Source organism: Balaenoptera physalus (genome assembly GCF_965194825.1).
Source record: "Balaenoptera physalus genome assembly, chromosome: 10".
Classification (NCBI taxonomy): Eukaryota; Metazoa; Chordata; class Mammalia; order Artiodactyla; family Balaenopteridae; genus Balaenoptera; species Balaenoptera physalus.
The window spans coordinates 60454029-60476278 of record NC_138889.1 but is presented as its reverse complement, the minus strand read 5'-3'; the positions used below and the strand labels follow the sequence as shown (position 1 = coordinate 60476278).

The following is a 22250-nucleotide window of genomic DNA, read 5'->3' as shown; positions in this document are numbered from 1 at the left end:
TTTTTGGGTTCAACAGCTTCAGTTCTTTTAGCAGCTTCTTAGACCACAGTCTTGATTTGGTTTCTGGTCCCTTGAAAACTGTGATTACTGTCCTTGGGACCTGGTGTGGGATGTCAGTGTCTTTTTTCAAAGTATGGTACTCAGAATTGAACTTAGGACCCTAGGGATAGATTGACCAGCTCAGCAGTGAGGTGGCTATCCCATCTTGTATCCTTTTAATACAGCCTAAGGTAAAGTGACATTTACTTTTTTTTTTTTAATGAATTTATTTATTTATTTATTTATTTATTTTTGGCTGTGTTGGGTCTTCGTTGCTGCGCGCCGGCTTTCTCTAGTTGTGGTGAGCGGGGGAGCTACTCTTCGTTGTGGTGCGTGGGCTTCTCATTGCGGTGGCTTCTCTTGTTGCGGAGCACAGGCTGTAGGCACACAGGCTTCAGTAGTTGTGGCTCACAGGCTCTAGAGCGCAGGCTCAGTAGTTGTGGTGCACGGGCTTAGCTGCTCCGCAGCATGTGGGATCTTCCTGGACCAGGGCTCAAACCCGTGTCCCCTGCATTGGCAGGCGGATTCTTAACCATTGCGCCACCAGGGAAGTCCGACATTTACTTTTTTGGTAGCTGCATAAATGTTAAGTAGATGGTCAACTAAAACCTCCAAGACTTTTCCACATTTTTTGTTCTTTTTAAAACAGTTTTAATTGTGGTAAAATACACCTAATGTAAAACTTTCCATCTTAACCATTTTAAGTGTACATTGCAGTATTGTTAACTGTATTACATTGTTATGCAACAGGTCTCTAGAACTTATTCATCAGTGCATGACTGTAACTTTATACTCATTGAACAAATCATTTCCCCCTCTCCAAGCCCCTAGAAATTACTATTGTACTTTGTTTCTATCAATTTGATTACTTTAGATACTTCATGTAAGTGGAATCATGCAATATTTTGTCTTTTTGTGATTGGTTTATTTACTTAGTATAACATCCTCAAGGTTCTTCCATGTCATAGCATTGTGTCAGGATTTCCTTCTTATTGTATGTTAATCTATTATTTCATTTATCCCTTTCGTTTATCCATTCATTCCTTTATCCATTTTGTTTATCCATTCATCGGTTGATGGACATTTAAGTTGCTCCCACCTTTTGGCTATTGTGAACATGGGTGTGCAAATGTCTCTTCAAGACTGTTCTTTCAATTCTTTTGGATATAGACCTAGAAGGTGAATTGCTGGATCATGTGGTAATTCTCCTGATATTTAAAATTTTTGAGGAACCTCCATACTGTTTTCCACAGTGACTGTACCATTTTGTATTTCTCCACATCCTCACCAACACTTACTTCGTTTTGTGGGGGGTTTTTGATGTAGCCATCCTAATGGATATGAACTGATTTCATTATGATTTTGATTTGCATTCCTCTAATTATTAGCAATGTTCAGTATCTTTTCATATGCTTGTTGGCCATTACATTTGTTGTTCTTTAATCACGTTTCTCCATCTAAATTTTTAAGCCCAAGACTTGTTTTATCTCTGTCAAGCCTCAGCTTATTTGTGTGCCATTGCTTCCACCTGGTTGAGATCATTTGGCTTCTAACGCTTTCATGTTTTGTTCACATTTTTTTCCAGCTTCATGTCAACTTTATATTAGACATATCTGGCCCATTTCATTTTCTCCTCTCAGCTAGTAAGGATGACTGAGCTTCTGACTTCCCAATGACTAGACTGCCCAATAATTTTTTTTTCTTCCTGTTCTTAAAGGGAATATCTGTGTTAATGGATTTCTTATATCTTCCTGTATCCTGCTCAAGGTTGTTGATCTGAGCAATCTTAACCATCCAAATGAGTTTGCAGCTGTTACTTCTCATCAGATCACATATTCAGTGCTATCCCTGAAGTGTTGGTTTCCCACAGGGTGCTAAGGACACAGGGGTACTATCCCCAGGGTGACAATAGAAAATTAAATCTGCTCTCCAGACCCTCTTGTTGGCACTCGGAAGGGAGAGGAGACACGTACTGGAGGAACGTGGAGAAGAGCCTCCATACATTGTTTATAGATTATTGTTTCCATCTGAGAGCACTTCTGTGATCCTTCTTCCTTCCATCCCTTCTTCCTTCCTCCCACTTTCCTCCGTTCCTCTCTCCCTCTATCATCTTTCTTCCTTTCTCTTTCCCTTCCTTTTTTCTTGCCTTCAACATTTATTGAGCACCTACCAAGTACCTGGCATTAAGTCAGGGGATGTTGTGAAGGGAGGGGGATGCAAAAGTTGATAGACTCTGACCCCTCTTTGGGAAGAATTTGCACAACCAAATTGTAGAGAGAAAACAAAGCTGTGCACAGATGTAACTGTCCAAAACTCCCACCCAGAATCCACAAAGTGTCACAAGGCAGGTTTATGCAGAGTGAGGCGTTTCCTTAGGAGTTCAAATGCAGCTGGGATCAGAGAAGCTGTCGTGCAGGGCATGGCATCTAAGCTGATACTTGAAGTGGGTGTGTTAAAAATGAGCAGAATAGAAGGTGATTTCTCCCTGGATTTCCCATATCCAGACACGGTCTTTTCCTTCTCTGACATCCACAGTGCTTTCTTTATCTCCTCTCTCTGGTGGTGTCTTCAGGGCTCTGGAGTCAGCTCTGTGGGTGCCTTTTCTCTCCCTCTCGAGGCAGGCCTGGCTGCCCCTTCCTGCTGGTGGCCTTCTGAGTTTTGATTACCCAAGAGTCACAGGAACTGAGGACCCTGCCTCCATTGGTTTAAAATGCAATCAGATCAGACAGCGATGTGGACTTCTCATGCATATAGTTTCCAGAGAGGAAGAAAACCATTTGAGAGGACTTAGGAAGCAATCCTTGATCAGTTAGCCAATCTGGGAGAGCTTCGTGGAGGAAGGTGAGCTTCTGCCCAATAATTAAGTTGACTTTGGCACATAATGTTTGAAGTGTTTACAATGTACAAGGCACTCTGGTATAGAATGGGCTGCCCCAGAGATAGTGAGTTCCCTGTCCCTAGACCAGTTCAAGGAGAGACTGAATGGCCTTTATCCACAAGACTTAGAGGAGAATCTTCTGTAGGATGTGAGTTAGCACAAGGTCCTTATAACTCTGAGCTTCTGTGATCTGAGCTTTGCTTAATAATATGCTTTGCTCATTCATGCAGGAGTTAATTTTTTAAAATCTTATTTTTTGTTTAGGGTAGTTAATACTTTCATATTGCTGAAGAATAAAAACAGTGTAAAAAGGTATATACATCCGATTCCCAGTCCTCTGCCTCTTATAGGCAGTCACTATTGTTTCTTATGTATCCTTCTAGTGCTTCTTCATACAGAAACGAAGTACAAGTATATAGTCTTTTTTTTAATTTTTAAAAAAAATTTTAATTTATTTTTGGCTGCATTGGGTCTTTGTTGCTGCGTGCAGGCTTTCTCTAGTTGCAACACGTGGGGGCTGCTCTTTGTTGAGGTGCGCAGGCTTCTCATTGCGGTGGCTTCTTGTTGTAGAGCACAGGCTTTAGGCGCGTGGGCTTCAGTAGTTGTGGCATGCAAGCTCAGTAGTTGTGGCACACGGGCTTAGTTGCTCCGCGACATGTGGTATCTTCCTGGCCCAGGGCTCAAACCCATGTCCCCTGTGTTGGCAGGCGGATTCTTTTTTTTTTTTTTTTTAACCCCTTTCCAGACAGGATATGAGGCAACTGATCATAACACTGTACTTCCTGTGTTAATTTATAACATTGAAACTAAAGATGGAGTAACTTTAATATATTCTAAATATTACATCTTGAGAAGCCTTCACAGTGCCTTTTATGTTAAAGGTGCACAGTATATGTTTTTTATATAAATAAATGAGTGAAGTCAAACAACATGACCAATCTCAGTGAACTCTGTAACTCCACAGTTATGTTATGTAACTATTAGAGTTATTACATTGTGGTGGCAGGCGGATTCTTAACCATTGCGCCACCAGAGAAGTCCAAGTATATAGTCTTAATACTACCTTAAAAATGTTTTTCATGTAAAGTGATAACAGATACAGAAAACATAAAACAACATAATTGTCAAATGCACAAAACATAAATGTCAGCTCTGTGAATTGACAAAGCCAACACTTGCAGACTCACACTCAGCTCAAGAAATAGAATATTGCCAGCACCTCAGAAGCTTCTCTTATGCCCCCTCTCTTCTTCCCCAAAGGTAATTACTAGCCTGAATTATAGCTCTAGAGTTTTGCTTGATTTTAATCTATGGATTCTTTATGTTTGGCTTCTTTTGTTCAGTATTCTTTTTTTTTTTTTTTTTTTTTTTTTGACATTTAAGAAAACATGTTCTTTTACTCAGTCTTTATGCAGTGTATGCTTATCTTTGCATTACTATAATACATTGATTCAGGGCACACAAGTAAATGCAGAGCAGAGGTTAAAAATAAGTTTGCTTCTTATAAAACTATTTACAAATTTATTTTAAAAAATGATCTACTTTCTGATTTAAAAGGAATCAAGTGATGTTTTCTTATTAGATTAAAAGTGTCTCTCTCAAATCACCTACTTTTCTTTAAAAATAAAAATACTTGCCTTTCTTCTCAAATGTCTATTTCCCTTTCAGGGTAGTGATTCATCCCCTTTTCTTCCTGAGATCCCAAAGAAGGAATATATAAAAATACAAAAAGGAATAAATCCATACAGCAAAAAGAGATTTCAACAAATTTCAGAAAAGCGGAAAGCAGAATTTATCTCCTTTCTGTTTCAGTTTTGATAAGTCATGTTTTTCTAGAAATATGGTAATTTCATCCACTTGATAGTAGATTCTGAAATTTATTAGTGTAAAATTGGTCATTTTTTTTTTTTAACACTTACAGGATCTGTAACATCATCTTTTCTTTCTGATACTGGTATTTGGGGCTAATCTCTTTTTTTTTTTTTTTTTTTTTTTTTTTTTTTTTTAACATCTTTATTGAAGTATAATTGCCTTACAATGGTGTGTTAGCTTCTGCTTTATAACAAAGTGAATCAGTTATACATATACAATATGTTCCCATTTCTCTTCCCTCTTGCATCTCCCTCCCTCCCACCCTCCCCATCCCATCCCTCTAGATGGTCACAAAGCACCGAGCTGATCTCCCTGTGCTATGCGGCTGCTTCCCACTAGTTATCTATTTTACATTTGGTAGTGTATATATGTCCATGACACTCTCTTACCCTGTCACATCTCACCCCACCCCCTCCCCATATCCTCAAGTCCATTCTCTAGTAGGTCTGTGTCTTTATTCCCGTCTTGCCACTAGGTTCTTCATGGCCTTTTTTTTTTTTTTTTTCCCCTTAGATTCCGTATATATGTGTTAGCATACTGTATTTGTTTTTCTCTTTCTGACTTACTTCACTCTGTATGACAGACTCTAACTCCATCCACCTCATTACAAATACCTCCATTTCATTTCTTTTTATGGCTGAGTAATATTCCATTGTATATATGTGCCACATCTTCTTTATCCATTCATCTGTCGATGGACATTTAGATTGCTTCCATGTCCTGGCTATTGTAAATAGAGCTGCAATGAACATTTTGGTACATGACTCTTTTTGACCTATGGTTTTCTCAGGGTATATGCCCAGTAGTGGGATTGCTGGGTCGTATGGTAGTTCTATTTGTAGTTTTTTAAGGAACCTCCATACTGTTCTCCATAGTGGCTGTATCAATTTACATTCCCACCAACAGTGCAAGAGTGTTCCCTTTCCTCCACACCCTCTCCAGCATTTATTGTTTCTAGATTTTTTGATGATGGCCATTCTGACCGGTGTGAGATGATATCTCATTGTAGTTTTGATTTGCATTTCTCTAATGATTAATGATGTTGAGCATTCTTTCATGTGTCTGTAGGCCATCTGTATATCTTCTTTGGAGAAATGTCTATTTAGGTCTTCGGCCCATTTTTGGATTGGGTTGTTCGTTTTTTTGTTATTGAGCTGCATGAGCTGCTTGTAAATCTTGGAGATTAATCCTTTGTCAGTTGCTTCATTTGCAAATATTTTCTCCCATTCTGATGGTTGTCTTTTGGTCTTGTTTATGGTTTCCTTTGCTGTGCAAAAGCTTTTAAGTTTCATTAGGTCCCATTTGTTTATTTGTGTTCTTATTTCCATTTCTCTGGGAGCTGGGTCAAAAAGAATCTTGCTGTGATGTATGTCATAGAGTGTTCTGCCTATGTTTTCCTCTAAGAGTTTGATAGTGTCTGCCCTTACACTTAGGTCTTTAATCCATTTTGAGTTTATTTTTGTGCATGGTGTCAGGGAGTGTTCTATTTTCATACTTTTACATGTACCTGTCCAATTTTCCCAGCACCACTTATTGAAGAGGCTGTCTTTTCTCCACTGTATATGCTTGCCTCCTTTATCAAAAATAAGGTGCCCATATGTGTGTGGGTTTATCTCTGGGCTTTCTATCCTGTTCCATTGATCTATATTTCTGTTTTTGTGCCAGTACCAAACTGTCTTGATTACTGAAGCTTTGTAATATAGTCTGAAGTCAGGGAGCCTGATTCCCCCAGCTCCATTTTTCGTTCTCAAGATTGCTTTGGCTATTCGGGGTCTTTTGTGTTTCCATACAAATTGTGAAATTTTTTGTTCTAGTTCTGTGAAAAATGCCAGTGGTAGTTTGATAGGGATTGCATTGAATCTGTAGATTGCTTTGGGTAGTAGAGTCATTTTCACAATGTTGATTCTTCCAATCCAGGAACATGGTATATCTCTCCATCTATTTGTATCATCTTTAATTTCTTTCATCAGTGTCTTATAATTTTCTGCATACAGGTCTTTTGTCTCCTTAGGTAGGTTTATTCCTAGATATTTTATTCTTTTTGTTGCAATGGTAAATGGGAGTGTTTTCTTAATTTCACTTTCAGATTTTTCGTCATTAGTGTATAGAAATGCAAGAGATTTCTGTGCATTAATTTTGTATCCTGCTACTTTACCAAATTCATTGATTAGCTCTAGGAGTTTTCTGGTAGCATCTTTAGGATTCTCTATGTATAGTATCATGTCATCTGCAAATAGTGACAGCTTTACTTCTTCTTTTCCGATTTGGATTCCTTTTATTTCTTTGTCTTCTCTGATTGCTGTGGCTAACACTTCCAAAACTATGTTGAATAATAGTGGTGAGAGTGGGCAACCTTGTCTTGTTCCTGATCTTAGTGGAAATGGTTTCAGTTTTTCACCATTGAGGACAATGTTGGCTGTGGGTTTGTCATATATGGCCTTTATTATGTTGAGGAAAGTTCCCTCTATGCCTACTTTCTGCAGGGCTTTTATCATAAATGGGTGTTGAATTTTGTCGAAAGCTTTCTCTGCATCTATTGAGATGATCATATGGTTTTTCTCCTTCAGTTTGTTAATATGATGTATCACATTGATTGATTTGCGTATATTGAAGAATCCTTGCATTCCTGGGATAAACCCCACTTGATCATGGTGTATGATCCTTTTAATGTGCTGTTGGATTCTGTTTGCTAGTATTTTGTTGAGGATTTTTGCATCTATGTTCATCAGTGATATTGGCCTGTAGTTTTCTTTCTTTGTGACATCTTTGTCTGGTTTTGGTATCAGGGTGATGGTGGCCTCGTAGAATGAGTTTGGGAGTGTTCCTCCCTCTGCAATATTTTGGAAGAGTTTGAGAAGGATAGGTGTTAGCTCTTCTCTAAATGTTTGATAGAATTCACCTGTGAAGCCATCTGGTCCTGGGCTTTTGTTTGTTGGAAGGTTTTTAATCACAGTTTCAATTTCAGTGCTTGTGATTGGTCTGTTCATATTTTCTATTTCTTCCTGGTTCAGTCTCGGCAGTTTGTGCCTTTCTAAGAATCTGTCCATTTCTTCCAGGTTGTCCATTTTATTGGCATAGAGTTGCTTGTAGTAATCTCTCATGATCTTTTGTATTTCTGCAGTGTCAGTGGTTACTTCTCCTTTTTCATTTCTAATTCTATTGATCTGAGTCTTCTCCCTTTTTCTCTTGATGAGTCTGGCTAATGGTTTATCAATTTTGTTTATCTTCTCAAAGAACCAGCTTTTAGTTTCATTGATTTTTGCTATTGTTTCCTTCATTTCTTTTTCATTTATTTCTGACCTGATCTTTATAATTTCTTTCCTTCTGCTGGCTTTGGGGTTTTTTTGTTCTTCTTTCTCTAATTGCTTTAGGTGCAAGGTTAGGTTGTTTATTCGAGATGTTTCCTGTTTCTTGAGGTAGGCTTGTATTGCTATAAACTTCCCTCTTAGCACTGCTTTTGCTGCGTCCCATAGGTTTTGGGTCGTCGTATCTCCATTGTCATTTGTTTCTAGGTATTTTTTGATTTCCCCTTTGATTTCTTCAGTGATCACTTCGTTATTAAGTAATGTATTGTGTAGCCTCCATGTGTTTGTATTTTTTACAGGTCTTTTCCTGTAATTGATATCTAGTCTCATAGCGTTGTGGTCGGAAAAGATACTTGATACTATTTCAATTTTCTTAAATTTACCAAGGCTTGATTTGTGACCCAAGATATGATCTATCCTGGAGAATGTTCCATGAGCACTTGAGAAAAATGTGTATTCTGTTGTTTTTGGATGGAATGTCCTATAAATATCAATTAAGTCTATCTTGTTTAATGTATCATTTAAAGCTTGTGTTTCCTTATTTATTTTCATTTTGGATGATCTGTCCATTGGTGAGAGTGGGGTGTTAAAGTCCCCTACTATGATTGTGTTGCTGTCGATGTCCCCTTTTATGGCTGTTAGTATTTGCCTTATGTATTGAGGTGCTCCTATGTTGGGTGCATAAATATTTACAATTGTTATACCTTCCTCTTGTATCGATCCCTTGATCATTATATAGTGTCCTTCTTTGTCTCTTGTAATAGTCTTTATTTTAAAGTCTATTTTGTCTGATATGAGAATTGCTACTCCAGCTTTCTTTTGATTTCCATTTGCATGGAATATCTTTTTCCATCCCCTCACTTTCAGTCTATATGTGTCTCTAGGTCTGAAGTGGGTCTCTTGTAGACAGCATATATATGGGTCTTGTTTTTGTATCCATTCAGCCAGCCTGTGTCTTTTGGTGGGAGCATTTAATCCATTTACATTCAAGGTAATTATCGATATGTATGTTCCTATTCCCATTTTCTTAAATGTTTTGGGTTGGTTATTGTAGGTGTTTTCCTTCTCTTGTGTTTCTTGCCTAGAGAAGTTCCTTTAGCATTTGTTGTAAAGCTGGTTTGGTGGTGCTGAACTCTCTCAGCTTTTGCTTGTCTGTAAAGGTTTTAATTTCTCCATCGAATCTGAATGAGATCCTTGCTGGGTAGTGTAATCTTGGTTGCAGGTTTTTCTCCTTCATCACTTTAAGTATATCCTGCCACTCCCTTCTGGCTTGCAGAGTTTCTGCTGAAAGATCAGATGTTAACCTTATGGGGATTCCCTTGTGTGTTATTTGTTTTTTTTCCCTTGCTGCCTTTAATATGTTTTCCTTATATTTAATTTTTGACAGTTTGATTAATATGTGTCTTGGTGTGTTTCTCCTTGGGTTTATCCTGTATGGGACTCTCTGTGCTTCCAGGACTTGATTAACTATTTCCTTTCCCATATTAGGGAAGTTTTCAACTATAATCTCTTCAAATATCTTCTCAGTCCCTTTCTTTTTCTCTTCTTCTTCTGGGACCCCTATAATTCGAATGTTGGCACGTTTAATGTTGTCCCAGAGGTCTCTGAGACTGTCCTCAGTTCTTTTCATTCTTTTTTCTTTATCCTGCTCTGCAGTGGTTATTTCCACCATTTTATCTTCCAGGTCACTTATCCTTTCTTCTGCCTCAGTTATTCTGCTATTGATCCCATCTAGAGTATTTTTAATTTCATTTATTGTGGTTTTCATCATTGCTTGGTTCCTCTTTAGTTCTTCTACGTCCTTGTTAAATGTTTCTTGCATTTTGTCTATTCTATTTCCAAGATTTTGGATCATCCTTACTATCATTATTCTGAATTCTTTTTCAGGTAGACTACCTATTTCCTCTTCATTTGTTAAGTCTGGTATGTTCTGACCCTGCTCCTTCATCTGCTGTGTGTTTTTCTGTCGTCTCATTTTGCTTATCTTACTGTGTTTGGGGTCTCCTTTTTACAGGCTGCAGGTTCGTAGTTCCTGTTGTTTTTGGTATCTGTCCCCAGTGGCTAAGGTTGGTTCAGTGGGTTGTGTAGGCTTCCTGGTGGAGGGAACTAGTGCCTGAGCTCTGGTGGATGAGGTTGGCTCTTGTCTTTCTGGTGGGCACGTCCACGTCTGGTGGTGTATTTTGGGGTGTCTGTGGCCTTATTATGATTTTAGGCAGCCTCTCTGCTAATGGATGGGGCTGTGTTCCTGTCTTGCTAGTTGTTTGGCATAGGGTGTCCAGCACTGTAGCTTGTTGGTCGTTGAGTGAAGCTGGGTCTTGATGTTGAGATGGAGATCTCTGAGAGATTTTTGCCTTTTGGTATTACGTGAAGCTGGGAGGTCTCTTGTGGACCAGTGTCCTGAAGTTGGCTCTCCCACCTCAGAGGCACGGCCCTGATGCCTGGCTGGAGCACCAAGAGCCTTTCGTCCACACAGCTCAGAGTAGAAGGGAGAAAAAATAGAAAGAAAGAAAGAAAGAAAGAAAGAGGCTATAATATAGTGAAGTAAAATAAAGCTATTGTAAAGCAAAGCTATACAGACAAAATCGCACCCAGAAGCATATACATATACACTCACAAATAAAGGAAAAGGGGAAAAATTAATATATCCTGCTCCCAAAGTCCACCTCCTGAATTTGGGATGATTCGTTGTCTATTCAGGTATTCACCAGATGCAGGCACATCAAGTTGTTTGTGGAGTTTTAATCCGCTGCTTCTAAGGTTGCTGGGAGAGATTTCCCCTTATCTTCCCTGTTCGCACAGTTCCTGGGGTTCAGCTTTGGATTTGGACCCGCCTCTGCGTGTAGGTCGCCTGAGGGCGTCTATTCCCCGCACAGACAGGACGGGGTTAAAGGAGCAGCTGCTTCGGGGGCTCTGGCTCACTCAGGCCGCGGGTAGGGAGGTGTACAGAGGAGCCGGGGTGAGCCTGCGGCGGCCGAGGCCGGCGTGACGTTGCACCAGCCTGAGGCGGGCAGTGCGTTCTCCCGGGGAACTTGTCCCCGGATCACGGGACCCTGGCAGTGGCGGGCTGCACAGGCTCCCGGGAGGGGCGATGTGGAGAGTGACTTGTGCTCACACACAGGCTTTTTGGAGGCGGCAGCAGCAGCCCCAGCGTCTCACGCCCGTCTCTGGGGTCCGTGCTGATCGCCGCGGCTCACGCCTTTCTCTGGAGTTCGTTTAGGCGGCACTCTGAATCCCCTCTCCTTGCGCGCCGCGAAACAAAGAGGCAAGAAAAAGTCTCTTGCCTCTTCGGCAGCTGCAGACCTTTTCCCGGACTCCCTACCAGCCAGCTGTGGTGCGCTAACCCCTTCAGGCTGTGTTCACGCCGCCAGCCCCAGTCCTCTCCCTGCGATCCAACCGAAACCGAAACCCGAGCCTCAGCTCCCAGCCCCGCCCGCCGAGCAGACAAGCCTCTCGGGCTGGTGAGTGCTGCTCGGCGCCGAGCCTCTGTGCGGGAGTCTCTCCGTTTTTTTCCTCTGCGCCCCTGTTGCTGTGGGGTCTGCGGTGATCGCCGCGGCTCGCGCCCTTCTCTGGAGTTCGTTTAGGCGGCGCTCTGAATCCCCTCTCCTTGCGCGCCGCGAAACAAAGAGGCAAGAAAAAGTCCCTTGCCTCTTCGGCAGCTGCAGACTTTTTCCCGGTCTCCCTCCCAGCCAGCTGTTGTGCGCTAATCCCTTCAGGCTGTGTTCACGCTGCCAGCCCCAGTCCTCTCCCTGCGATCCAACCGAAACCGAAACCGGAGCCTCAGCTCCCAGCCCCGCCCGCCCCGGCGGGGGAGCAGACAAGCCTCTCGGGCTGGAGAGTGCTGCTCGGCGCCGAGCCTCTGTGCGGGAATCTCTCCGCTTTGCCCTCCGCACCCCTGTGGCTGCGCTCTCCTCCGTGGCTCCGAAGCTTCCCCCCTCTGCCACCCGCAGTCTCCGCCCGCTAAGGGGCTTCCTAGTGCGTGGAAATCTTTCCTCCTTCACGGCTCCCTCCCACTGGTGCAGGTGCCGTCCCTATTCTTTTGTCTCTGTTATTTCTTTTTTCTTTTGCCCTACCCAAGTACGGGGGGAGTTTCTTGCCTTTTTGGAGATCGGACGTTTTCTGCCAGCGTTCAGTGGGTGTTCTGTGGGAGCAGTTCCACGTGTAGATGTATTTCTACTGTATCTGTGGGAAGGAAGGTGATCTCCGCGTCTTACTCTTCCGCCATCTTCCCGAGGACCTCTGTTCAGTATTCTTGAGGTTTATCCAGATTGTTGTATACAGCTTTATTTGTTCATTTTCATTGTTACATAATTTTCCATTGTATGACTATACACAATGAATTGATCCGTTCTACTGCTGTTGGCGATTCAGGTTAGTGATTATGTGTATAGACACTGCAGCTCTGAATATTCTGCACATGTTTTTCAGTACTATGTGCATGCTTTTTGCTGGGTTGATATCTAGAAATGGCGTTACTGGATTATAGGGTATGTTTATATTCTACTTTTGTAGGTAATGCCAACCAGTTTTCTAGAGTGGTGGTTGTGAGGGCTGGTCTATCCCGTTTCACCTGCACTTCTGGGACTTAGCCCTTTAAGGTTCCAACTCAAAGCCTGGTGGATTTACCAGGGCCTCTAATTTTTGTCCTACTAGCCCCATAGGGCTGTCAAATGAGTTGCTTGGTTTCTCAGCTTTTCAGTTACCTCTTTGAGAATTAGTAGAAATACCTGAGGGGAAAAGGTACTCAAAATACCAAGTCAGCTGCTCTGAATGAACTTTCAGTTCTTGGCCTATAATTCTTCATGGCCTTGTTTGCTCTCTGGTGCTTTCAAATGATGTTTTTGTCTTAATTTTTTTATCTATCCTAGTTCTCAGTAGAAAGTTTGGTTCAAATTACCTAGTTTGTTGTAATTGCAAGTCCTTTTCCTTCACATTTTCATTTTTTTTTTCTCTTTCTGTTGGGTTGTCTGATCTTGCTCTTTGCCCAGTTCTGTTGGGGTTTTTGGAAATTTTCTTACCAATTTCTAATATTGTTTTAAAAATATATTAAGGAAATTAGGTCTTTGTGGTATGTCTGATTAGGCATTATTTCATTTTATCCTTACATCCCCTCTGTGAGCATGTTATTACAGCCTCCATTTAATTGATGAGGAAATGGAGGTAAAGTGAGATTGAATAACTTGCCCAAGATCACATGATGAGTGGTGAAGGCAGGGTTTGAACTAGGTGTCTCTGACTCCATGCTTGAGTTTTTAATGACGTCGTTATGAATTGCCTCCTGGGGTAGTAGAGGAAGGAAAAAAAAATCTTTGTCTTAAATTTCCCTTTATTTGCCTAAAACTTCCCTATGTGTTGGCCTTTCTTTTCTTTTCTCTTTCTTTTCTTCTTTTTTTTTGGGGGGGGAGGCATCCTTTCTTTTTTTTTTTTAAATATATATGCTAGGTATTATTTTTTTTAATTTTATTTATTTATGGCCGTGCTGGGTCCTCGTTTCTGTGCGAGGGCCCTCCCCAGTTGCGGCAAGTGGGGGCCACTCCTCATCGCGGTGTGCGGGCCTCTCACTATCGCAGCCTCTCTTGTTGCGGAGCACAGGCTCCAGATGCGCAGGCTCAGTAGTTGTGGCTCACGGGCCTAGCTGCTCCGCGGCATGTGGGATCTTCCCAGACTAGGGCTCAAACCCGTGTCCCCTGCATTGGCAGGCAGATTCCCAACCACTGCGCCACCAGGGAAGCCCCCCTTTTTAAAAATATTTATTTTGCTCCTATCATGTGCTAGGCACTGGCAACACAAAATCAGAATAATTTGGTTTTTACCTTCAAAAGACTGATAATCTAGGAAGGGAGCCAGTCACATAAAAAATTACAGACATACCTCATTTTATTACACTTCGCTTTACTGTGCTTCACAGATAATGTGTTTTTCACAAATTGAAGGTTTGTGGCAACTTTGCATCAAGCAGGTCGGCACCATTTTTCCAACAGCGTTTGCTCACTTTGAGTCTCTGTGTCACATATTGGTAATTCTTGCGGTATTTCAAACCCTCCACCAGCAGAAAGATTGTAACTTGCTGAATGGCGGTTAGCATTTTTTTAAATTAATTAATTAATTAATTAATTTATGGCTGTGTTGGGTCTTCGTTTCTGTGCGAGGGCCCTCTCTAGTTGCGGCAAGCAGGGGCATCTCTTCATCGCGGTGCGCGGGCCTCTCACTATCGCGGCCTCTCCTGTTGCGGAGCACAGGCTCCAGACGCGCAGGCTCAGCAGCTGTGGCTCACGGGCCCAGTTGCTCCGCGGCATGTGGGATCCTCCCAGACCAGGGCTCGAACCCGTGTCCCTTGCACTAGCAGGCAGACTCTCAACCACTGCGTCACCAGGGAAGCCCCGGTTAGCATTTTTTTAGCAATAAAGTATTTTTAAATTAAGGTATGTACATTGTTTATTTTTTTTGACATAATGCTATTGCACACTTAATAGACTACAGCCTAGTGTAAATATAAATTTACCAAAAAAATCCGTGTGACTCACTTTATGGCGACATTGCAGTGATCTGGAACTGAACCTCAAGTATCTCAAGTACCTCAAGTATCTCCGAGGTGTGCCTGCACGATATATAATATGTGCTATGACTCTTCTGTGTGTACAAGGAGGAACAGGGCTTCCCTGGTGGTGCAGTGGTTGAGAATCCACCTGCCAATGCAGGGGACACGGGTTCGAGCCCTGGTCTGGGGAGATCCCACATGCCACGGAGCAACTAAGCCCGTGAGCCACAACTACTGAGCCTGCGCGTCTGGAGCCTGTGCTCCGCAACAAGAGAGGCCACGATAGTGAGAGGTCCGCGCACCACGATGAAGAGTGGCCCCCGCTCGCTGCAACTAGAGAAAGCCCTCGCACAGAAACGAAGACCCAACACAAACAAAAATAAATAAATAAAAATGAAAAAGAGGAAGCCACCGATTGTCTTTGGTAATGGGGGGGGGGAGACTCATGCAAGGCTTCATAAAGGAGGTGACTTTGAGTTGAGTTTTGGACGATGAATTGGGCATGTACACAAAGTGCAGAAGAGTGTTCCAGACAGAGGAGATAGCATGTACAATACCTAGCATTGCCTCTTTGCAGCTGATAAGTTAGCCTATAATATTTGAGAATTCAGTGAACACTTGGGCCTTCGTGATTTTATAGATTTCAGTACCATTTATGTCTTATCTCTGAGAAGTATTCATGCTTTTTAAAAAAAATATTTATTTATTTATTTATGGCTGCATTGGGTCTTAGTTGAGGCATGCAGGATCTTTTGTTGTGGGATCCTTCCACGCGGCATCTTTTGTTGTGGCGCACGGGCATAGTTGCCATGCGGCATGTGGGATCTTAGTTCCCTGACCAGGGATTGAACCCGCGTCTCCTGCATTGGAAGGCGGATTCTCAACCACTGGACCATCAGAGAAGTCCCCAGTATTAATGCTTTTAATGAACCTCATGTCTTCCTATTAGTCTTTCACTCCTGCTCTTTCTTCCTTCCCCTTGTCTAGTGGGAACCCCTGAAGCCACTGATGGAAGCCACATTACCTGGGCATCGGACCATGAACCCCTGTCCTGTGTGGGAGCAGAAGAGTGGCCGTGTGTACCTATTCTTCATCTGTGTGCGGGGCCGTGTCACTGAGCATCAACAGATTGTATTAGGCAGGAATGCTACCCGCCTCTGCTTCATCTGCAGTCAGGATGCTGGCTATTCATGGAGCGAGGTGAGGGACCTGACTGAGGAGGTCATTGGCCCAGAGGTGGAGCATTGGGCCACGTTTGCTGTGGGCCCAGGTCATGGCATCCAGCTGCAGTCGGGGAGGCTGATCATCCCTGCATACGCCTACTACATCCCTTACCGGTTCTTTTGCTTTCGGCTACCATATAAAGCCAGGCCTCATTCCCTGATGATCTATAGTGATGACCTAGGAGCCACATGGCACCATGGCAGGCTTATTAAGCCCATGGTGACAGTGGAGTGCGAAGTGGCAGAGGTAATTGGGAAGGCTGGCCACGCTGTGCTGTATTGCAGTGCCCGGACACCAAACAGGTGCCGGGCAGAGGCTCTCAGCACCGACCATGGTGAATGCTTTCAGAAACCAGCTCTGAGCCAACAGCTCTGTGAGCCCCCTCGTGGCTGCCAAGGCAGTGTGGTGAGTTTCCGGTCCCTGGAGATCCCAGATGGGTGCCAGCACCCTGCTGGCAAAGATGCTCCTACCATTCAGCAGAGCCATCTGCTGGACGGCTCACTGAGGCTGGAGCCAGAAGCTGGAACCCTGTCAGAATCATGGCTCTTGTACTCACACCCAACCAGTAAGAAACGGAGGGTCGACCTAGGCATCTACCTCAACCAGAGCCCGTTGGAGGCTGCCTGCTGGTCCCGCCCCTGGATCTTGCACTGCGGGCCCTGTGGCTACTCTGATTTGGCTGTTCTGGAGAAGGAGGCCTTGTTTGGGTGTTTGTTTGAATGTGGGACCAAGCGGGAGTGCGAGCAGATTGCCTTCCGCCTGTTTACAGACCGAGAGATCCTGAGCCACGTGCAAGGGGACTGCACCAGCCCTGGTAGGAACTCTGAGCCAACTCAAAACTAATTGACTTAGGACCCAACTTTCCATAGAAGGGCTACCATAGGAGGCAACCACAGCCAGGACAGTGGAGGCCAGGATAACAGAGGTTACTGAAGTCTGCAGAGAATCCAAAAACGTAATATTCTGCTTCCTACCTTTTTTCACTTCTCCAAAGAGCAAAATGAAAATTTTGCCATAGCTACTGCAGTCGAAAGGGCACTGAAGTGTGAGTTGAGAGTAGTCCTGGCTTTTCCACTGGCTTGCTTTGGAACCTTGGGCATGTCACCTGTACTTTCTGGGCCTCAGGTCTCCATCTGTAAAATGAGAGGATTGGGTCTGTGATTTCTCTTCTTCCCATCCCTAGGAAAGGCAGAGTGCCTGCATGCTCCCTGATCAGCAAGTCCTGGCTGCATATAGGACTCTTATCTCAAAATGGAAGTCAGAGGACTCAGCTTTTCAAATGACTCGCCACTCATCCAAGTATGAGGTTACAAGCAGGTGGCATGGCACAAAGGAAGATGTGGGTGGATTGTTTTGTTTTTAATAACAAAAACACACACATCCTTCTAATCATGCTCAGAGCTCTACAGGCTCACTGTTTGAGAGGAATTGGGCAAAATAGTAGAATCATGAGGTCACTTACCTTCTCCAGCTTTGCAGCTCTGCTCAACCTTCCCTTATCCAGAAAGCATTATCTCCTAGGGAGAAAATGAGAAGCTCAATGTCAGTGGTCCTTGATGATGGTACTTATTATTTCTGATGGCATGACTCCTATGAAAGATCAACTTGAAGTTCATTTATTAGGATAGTTCTTAATGGGAAATGGACATGGGTTAGGACTTTAAAGCATTGGACAAAACTTCCCACAGTCTCTGCCCTCAAGGAGTTCACAGTTTATGGGGCTAGAAGAGGGAGAAAAGTCAAGAAAATAAATGCAGCTGGTAGGGTAGTTTGTAGATGTTGGGCTCTAACTTGGGGTGATGGTAGCTCCTGATGTCATTATGTCAGTTGTGTCTTCATTGTGCCTGGAGTCATCTGCCCCAGAGCTTGCCCAGGCTGCTGGGTTTCTGTTTGTTTTTCTCAGAATGTTGTCCTGGCCCAGCCACTCCTTTACCCATGGAGAAGGTCTTCACCATTAGGAAGGTCTCCCAAAGGTCTGAATCAGGCGTATTTGTTCGGACCTACTGAAATCACTGTTGAGGAAGTAGGGATGCCTCTTTGTCTAACAGATTTGGGCTGCACTTTGCCAGTGCTGGTTCTCTCAGACGAAAGCAGATGGTCGCTCTTACTTTTGATTGTTTCCCCCATAAGCCTGTTACTGTGACAGATATTCTATCATGAGAGATATCTTTTTTGTCCCTATTTTGGGCGGATAATGCTTTAAACAGGCATCAGGTAAATATATTTCGTGCTGAGTAATGACCCTGGAGAGCAAGTCTTAGTCATGGAACACAGCCTAGGAGGCTGGGGGTTGCAGTTATACCAGTCAGATGGTAGAGAGTCCTACAGGATGAAAGTAGAGATTAACTTCACCTACTTGAGCGTATGGCTTAAGCCCAGGGCTTAGAGGGGCTTTTAAAAATCCCCTTAGCCTCTCATACATTTGCTAAAGTTATCTTCCCAATACACAGTTATGATCATTCATTCACTCATTTATACATTTATCTAAATATTTCTATAATTGAGCGTCTAGGCATAATGTGAGATACTTTCTATTGCCGTTCCCTGGTTGAAAATCATTTGTGGCTCCTAATTGCCTACTGAAGGGTGTTTACATTTAGCCTGGCATGTAGGACCTTCAGTTGTTGGGCAAAATAATGAATACTCATCTCTACTTCTTTATATTGAAGCCACTATCAGAGAAGGCCTCTGTCAAGTTGGCAAGTGGAGGGGATGGGGGTTTGGGAGTGGGCAGAGTCGGTGGTACAGGGAGGAACTGGGGAGGGGAGAGGACTGAAAGGGCAGTCCCCTCCTGACCAGTAGAAACCTCCTTGTTCAGCAAAGCTGTCATGGGCACCATACCCCAAATAGACAGGAATAGGGAAGGTGGCTAAGTTCTAAAACCAGAGTTAAAGGATGGAGAAAATAAGAATACGAAGACTTCTTTGGGGCCATCCAAGAAGGGAGTCAAAGAAGGGAGCTCAGTCACATGCCAGTGTGGACCACAGATGTCCAGATCTCATAAGAAGTCCATCCATCTCTAAATTGCCCTCCCCTTTCTCCTTCCCCTTTGCTTCATGTTTGCTTCTCCTTGGTGACTAGCAATGAAACTCTTAATAGGTGCAGGGGCTATGTGCATATTTCAGGAATAGCCAGAAAAGAGGATTGGGGACAGGGGTAATCCAGAATGAGGATTAGAGAGAGGAACAGAGGGGTGATGGCAGCTGTGGAGGAAAAGAACAACAGGTAGGAGTCCTGACACCTTTAGGCAGGGAGAGAAAGGGGTGCAGACATGAAGCCCAGGCTGGAGAGCTGGTGTAGGTGGTGGCCGCTGTGAAGAAGAAATGACAACAGGCTGGAGCTCGTCCCCGCAATGTGTGGGAAGGGAAAGAGGCCCGCACAGGTTAGGCTGCAGACAAGTTCCGACCCAACCCTGTAACTCTAAGCTGTCTCTGTGCCAGGTGACCAACAGAAACAGCTGTAGGCACTCCAACTCTGTTAGTGTCCGTTACCCAAGGTCTTCAGGGCCCTGGGACCTATACCATGATACTGGTCCCCTAACTGAGCCCATTTCAGCCACTGTCAGGTTGGGAGAATGGAAAAGATAGGGCAGGTGATGGCAGCTGTGAAGAAAAGAGGAAAGCAGACTGGAGGTCTCTAATCTAGCGCATGAAGAGAGGACTGTGTAGGCTGTGGTCCTTTGACCCCAGAGGCCCTCCTGGTTCACTCACTCCTAGGCTCCTAACCTTTACCATGGGCCCTTGTTATTTGGACCTGTTCCTCCTGGTCACCAGTCTCCCCTCAGATATCCACAGGATATCATGCAGCTGCATCCATAGATAAGAGACCTTGCACCCTGCCCGTTGGGTAGCCCAGGGGACTCACAGAGGTCAGCCGGAGTCTGCACAATCCCCTCCCCGAGGCGGTAGGATTCATTACTTCCACTTCGGCCAGATTAGGCTGCTCAGTCTTCTCTGATAAGCTGTGAGTTTTCCCCACTGCGTCATCCAGTGGCTGTTGTGTCATCCTTCCCTGTGCTGCCAGAGCACACGGCCTGAGCCTCTCTTTGGTCCTTATCACAGGCTGCCCTGTGTTATTGTCCGTGTTCCGACCTAGCCTAGGCCTCTGCTAGGCTGTGAACTCCTCAAGGGCCAAGTTTGTCTGACTCCTTTCTGCATCCTTTTTACCTTGAGTCACAATGACTTATTTATAAATATATGATTTTTCTTTCATATTCGGAATTCCCTGAAAGTAAGGACTGTGTCTGATTCCTCTCTTTGTTCTCTGCAGCCGGCACAGGGCCTGGCACAGAACAGACAGCAGTAAAGTTATGCTGAATGAACAAAGAAGTCAAAGGCCCTTGGCCTTCTGGAGCTAATTGAGAGGCCAGGGCAAGTCTCCCCATGGGAGAAGCATGTTGTGTCCCTCTGTGGCTTGCACTCTCAGCCTGCTGAACACTTGTCCTAAATGAGTCTTCTCTGTGGGGGCCTGTATCCAGGCCAGTCACAGTACTTCCTGGGAATGAGCTGCTCTCTGGCTTGAGCTTGGTCCTGCCTGGATGTCCCAGGATCACAGCCCAAGTCTAAAGCCAAGCCTTGACCTGGGGTTCTCATTTCACTGGCATTTCCCCTCTGTCCCTGACTGGGTTTTCTGCAGCTGTCACTCCTCCAGGGAGATGCTGGGGCTCAGCGTGTTTGAGCGTGCCTTGGTTCTGTGCTACCACGTGCCAGAAATGCTCTCTCTACTGTAAGAACTACCATGACTCTTTGAAACAAGGAAGGTGAATAAAGAGCTTTATTCTGATGGCTACTGTTTTTGATTTTTGTTGCTTTTGTTAAAGAAACTGAGATGATTATCATCCTAATACTTATGTCTAGTGTGTAGCCAGCTTCTTTCAAAAAATGGATTTTGAAGCACTTTCTTGCTTTTCATAAGAACTTTTACTTTCAGAAAATCTTATTAATCATAATCCTTTGCATTTTTACACATTGTCATTTGAACATAGTTACCTACCGAGGGAAGCAGGGCAGAGATTAGCATGACTGGTTTGGTTGCATATTACATGCTAGCTATTAAGTGGAGGAACTGGGCTGCACAGAATCACCCCTGTCTGACACCAGCCCCGTGCTGTCACTGCACGTCTTTTTCTATTTTGAAAATAACCTTGAGGTTCTCAAATTGAAGCTGGAGAGTCCACAAATGTTTACCTCAGTGAAGTGGGGTGATAGCTTTAACTTAACTCATGATTTTTACTTGACTGTTTGTTCCATTGAAATGCTCAATGCACTGGCTGAATTTCGACAAATGTTTCCACATAACTCAAGTTCTATCAGTAGGTCAGTCTGCTCCTCTTAAAACAAATTGACTACTGACAAACTTTCAAATGGGCCTACCTTTCGTCATAACACTGAGTTATATAAAGATGAAAGAATAAATGAAGTTCAGAGAACTGCTAATTTACCTCTTAAAATTGTTCTACAAAAATTATTTATATAATCATTTTTTTGAAATCCAGTGATCTATTTTATTTTTGTGTGTTCTTTTAGATTGCTTAATGTCTGAAGGACCTCTGAGCTTGAGAGGAATATGCACTACTACATAAACTTTAGTGCTCAATTTATTAAACTCATATTCAATAAAACATTGGAAACCTCTTGAATATTGAAACAATGGCAAATTGGATTAAACTGGCTTAAACATAAATACCAGTTACAAATTTAGTGTAGTTGATCCTTTTGAACATTTCAAATAGTAGCTAAAACATACATAAATCCAATGAGTATAAAACATATTCTTATACCAAAACAGAGTACAAAAGAGCTGATGCCATGGTTTTAACTTTGATACGTATTGTTATTACACCTTTTGGGAATTCGAACGTTCAAACCTCTCTAGAGTTTTAGTATCTTTAAGATTTTTTTCCCCCTACCTTCTTAGGGATTTAGTAATAGCAGATCCAAAGGAAAAAGAATACAATTTCAGATAAGCTCTCTTCTACCGGAAGCATTAAACTGAGAGGTTGGAGGCTTGGAAACACAGATAGCCACCTTCTTGGCCGGTGGATGATGCGGCAGAAGCCTGAAAGAATTGGAGCCAGGCTGCAACGGTCCCCATGATATCCACTAGGGTCCTCCCTGTTATGGGAACCTATAACCCCCAACCATTGTTTGATTATTATTTTATTTCTTAAGCCAGTTTGGGCTGGATGTATACAGCTTGCAGCCAAAAGAATATACCCATACTCAGAGGAAATTTGATTAGTTGTTACTACAACCTGTTAGTCACTACCTGGAGCAGAAGTACAGGCCATGAGAAATTAACTTTCAGTATAGTCTACTAACGTTTGATTGACGGTATTACCAAAAGGGTACATCACCAGGAGAGACACTGGGATAGAATGGAGAAAAGACTGGACTAG

The 22250-nt window shown here is 43.3% G+C and overlaps 1 protein-coding gene across 4 annotated transcripts in view; it reads left to right on the top strand.

Moving 5' to 3' along the window:
- The window catches only part of NEU3 (neuraminidase 3), a 28353-nt gene extending 7716 nt beyond the window's left edge, over nucleotides 1-20637 (top strand). For all 4 annotated transcript variants that reach the window (XM_082411292.1, XM_082411291.1, XM_082411290.1 and 1 more), the window contains one exon: nucleotides 15617-20637. In XM_082411292.1, coding sequence (XP_082267418.1) covers nucleotides 15638-16696 — 1059 coding nt within the window. In that variant the 5' untranslated portion in view covers nucleotides 15617-15637 and the 3' untranslated portion in view covers nucleotides 16697-20637. The remainder of the gene's footprint in view (nucleotides 1-15616) is intronic.
- Nucleotides 20638-22250: the final 1613 nt, after the last annotated feature.